The following is a 3,356-nucleotide window of genomic DNA, read 5'->3' as shown; positions in this document are numbered from 1 at the left end:
AGATGCGCTGGTGGAAGGCCAGCTGGGGCTCCCGGGTCGAATAGATGTCGATCATCTCCTTGGACTGGACGTAGCCCTTCTCGTGGTTGATGCTGGCCTCGATCACGCCGTCCCGGATGGCCTGTGGGCAGGGGCAGGGCACGGCGTGTCCCCCAGGGCTCGGGATGTGGTGCACGGGGGGACAGGGCAGAGCAGGGGGCTGTGGGCACCCCGGGACCCCCGTGCTGATACCTTGGCGACGATGAACTCGGCGTCCTCCGGGCTGTCCAGCTGCAGCTTCTGGGCGATGTCGGCCAGGGAGATGCGGGAGTAGGAGAGGCTGATCATCCGGACACCTGTGGGGACAGTGGGATGCAGCCCCCTGGGACCATGGCATCGCCTGGGGGGGCCCCAAACACCCCCCTACCTGTCTTGATGACGTTGTGCCTCAGCCGGATGATGAGGGTGTAGGTGCCATCTGCCTGGAACTTGTCCCCAAACTGGTCAAGGACTTGGTTGAACTTGGCCAGGTTCCCCGTCCTGACAGCTGGAGGGGAGAAGGTGGGAATGGGGGAGGGAGAAAGGACAAGGAATGCGAGGCAGGGCTGACTCCCTTCCTCCTCCTTCCCAAGTGGCATTTGCATCTGAGTCCCACCAAGGGGAGAGAAGAGAACTCCCCTTGGGTGCCTTCCCACTCAGGACATTCCATGGTTCTATGGGACAGGGAGGGACAGAAGGCCATACCCTGGGTCAGCAGGAAGTAGGGCATGAGCGAGCGCTTGAGCGAGGGCTGCCGGAACTGCAGCCTGTCTGGGATTTCCCCGAGCAGCAGCTCCACCACGATGAGCAGCTTGTGCACCTGGGGCAGAACGAGACCCTGGGTGAGCCCCTGCGGGGCCTGAAACCATCCCTGTCCCTGTGGGGCCCAACTCCAGGAAGTCCTGAACCCATTCCCATCCCTGAGGGGCCCAGGAGGTCCCAGATCTGTCCCTGGGAAGTTCCAAACCTGGGAGGTTCCACACTAATTTTCCCTGCAGGGCCCAACACCCCGGGCGGTCCCAAAGCTGTCCCCATGGGGCTTGATACATTGGGAAGTCCCAACCCCAGGAGGTTCCAGAGCCCAACTCTGGGGGGTCCTGGATCTGGCCCTGGAAGGTCCCAACCTGGGGCGGTCCCAGACCTGACTCCATAAGGCCTGACATCCCAGCAGGTCCTGGATCTGTTCCTGGGAGGTCCCAAACCTGGGAGATCCTGCACCCATCACCCCTGGAGGGCGTGACTCCCTGGGAGATCCCAAACCTGAGGGGTCCCAGCCCCACCCCCAGCCCCGGGGGGTGCCACGCCGTCCCCCCTCACCGTCTGTTTGAAGCCCACGGCCGTGTGCTGCGGCGCCTTGCGCAGGGCGTTGGTCATGGTCCGCCGCGCCTCCGAGTATTCCAGCTGGATGGCCTTGATCCGCCCTGCGCCCACACGGGGCGGGTGGGGAAAGCCACCCAAGTGAATCCAACCCGGCCCGCGCGCACGGGGCTCCAAATCCTGCCTGGAAGCCCCATCTCCAGCTGCTCAAAGGGGTTTCCAGGGCAGCGGAGCCGGGAGGCGGGGGCGGCTCCCCCGGGTGGGACACGCTCACCTGTGTAGTACAGGTACCGAGCCCACTCGTTGTTGTTGGCCTGCTCGGGGAACACGGACTTGGAGACGAGCTTCTCGGCCTGGTCGTAGAGGTTGTAGTGGAGGTAATTCCTCAGGAGCAGGTTGAGCAGCGTGGCCTGGCCGTCGGCGTCGTGGCGCAGCGTGGCCGTGCGGAGCCGCGCGTGCAGGAAGCTGTGGGGTGGCACAGGGAGTCAGGGAGCAAACGGGGGGACTGAGCTCGGGGACAGCTCACCCACAGGGCCCATCCCACCTCCGGACCACGTCGAGCTTGTTCAGGAACTCGTAGATCCGGGAGTGGTAATAGTAGCACTTGGCCACCACCAGGTCCAGGGCCCGGCGGTTCTGGGAGCTGATCTTCTGCATCAGATCATCGGACACTTTCTGAGCCTGCGGGAGGGGAAGGGAGGTCAGAGCAGGGGGATTGATCCCGAGAGGGGCAGAGACCACCTGGGCTGTGAGGTGGCCTCCCAACACCCCTGGGATGAGGGCACAGTGTGGGGCAGAGCCAGGCGGTCCCTGAGGCTCCTGAGGAGCAGGAGGACAGTGGGATCAGCTTGGGGGTCTCACCTCAGGGTACCTCTTGCTGTTCATCAGGTAGATGACGAGCAGCAGCTGCAGGTAGGTCTCCACCTCTGGCAGGAGAGGGGCTGAGGCCGCTTTCCCCGTCCGCGGGCGGAACTGCAGCTCAGCTTCCGTGTCCATGGACTGAGGGAACAGAGGGGACACATCCTGATCCCTGTCAGGATGTGACAGGAGCCAGCCCAGGCTGCTCTCATGACAGTCCCATCCCTGCTCAGGGCTGCAGTGTCCTGTCCCTGCTCACACGTGCTGAGCAGCTGGGCTGTGTGTCCCCAGTGCCCCCAAGCCGTCAGTGTGAAGCCATTCCCCCTTGTCCTGTCACTGCAGACCCTTGTAAATAGTTTCTCCCCATCTTTCCTGTCGGCTCCTTCAGGTACTGGGAGGCCACAGTTAAGTCATCCCTAAACCTTGTCTTCTCCAAGCTGAATTATCCCAGTTCTCTCGGTCTTTCCTCAGAGCAGAGGTGCCCCATCCCTCTGATCATCTTGGTGCCTCCTCACTCCAACAGCTCCCCATCCTTCCCGTGCTGGGACCCCCGAGCTGGGGGCAGCACTGGGGGCACGTGTCCCCTCCCGTCCCTGCCCGTACCTCCTCCAGGAACCCGAGCAGGAAGTCCCTGAGGGTGCAGTTGGAGGTGAAGAAGCCGTGGATGGCCTTGTGCAGCACGTTGGGGTTGAGGCGGCGGGAGGTGGAGGGCAGAGCCCGCAGGGCCCGCAGGACGTAGCGCGGCTCCTTCCCCGACACCGCCTTCTCCAGCTGCTTCACGTGCTCCTTGATGTCTGTGGGGGGGCACACGGACACCCCTCACCCCAAATCCTCTGCCAGGGCACCCCAGGGCTGGGTCTCCCCTGTCCTGCTGCCCAGGGGCTTCGGTGTCCCCGGTGACCTGACCTGTCCCTGCTCGGAGTAGGGGGCTGGGGAGACCCTCCCAGAGCCTTCTCCCTCCTCCCCAGGGGCTCCAGCCCCTCTCTGCACCCCCGCGGGGTCCCACCACAGCAGGCCAGCAGTCCCCCTCACAGCCCATCCTCCCAGGGATCTCCACAAAACACCTCTCCCTATCCCTTTCCTTCACAGAGCCCCCCCAAGCCCCTTTGCACACAGTGACCCTCCCCAAAAACACACCTCCATCTCCTTTTCCTCACAGTGAC

The 3,356-nt window shown here is 64.0% G+C and overlaps 1 protein-coding gene across 1 annotated transcript in view; it reads right to left on the bottom strand.

Moving 5' to 3' along the window:
• LOC103757766 (26S proteasome non-ATPase regulatory subunit 3) overlaps positions 1-3,232 on the bottom strand; it is an 8,076-nt gene extending 4,844 nt beyond the window's left edge. The window contains exons 1-10 of the mRNA XM_029958450.1: positions 3,226-3,232; positions 2,797-3,011; positions 2,197-2,334; positions 1,880-2,016; positions 1,610-1,800; positions 1,336-1,439; positions 724-838; positions 407-526; positions 232-335; positions 7-121 (exon numbers count right to left, since the gene is read on the bottom strand). Of these exons, the coding sequence (XP_029814310.1) occupies positions 7-121; positions 232-335; positions 407-526; positions 724-838; positions 1,336-1,439; positions 1,610-1,800; positions 1,880-2,016; positions 2,197-2,334; positions 2,797-3,011; positions 3,226-3,232 (1,246 nt within the window). The remainder of the gene's footprint in view (positions 1-6; positions 122-231; positions 336-406; positions 527-723; positions 839-1,335; positions 1,440-1,609; positions 1,801-1,879; positions 2,017-2,196; positions 2,335-2,796; positions 3,012-3,225) is intronic.
• Between the last annotated feature and the right edge of the window lie 124 nt (positions 3,233-3,356).

The sequence above is a fragment of the Manacus vitellinus genome, unplaced genomic scaffold (genome assembly GCF_001715985.3).
Source record: "Manacus vitellinus isolate BGI_N305 unplaced genomic scaffold, ASM171598v3 scaffold_158_pilon, whole genome shotgun sequence".
NCBI classification, from domain to species: domain Eukaryota; kingdom Metazoa; phylum Chordata; class Aves; order Passeriformes; family Pipridae; genus Manacus; species Manacus vitellinus.
This window is presented reverse-complemented; position numbering and strand designations above follow the sequence as displayed.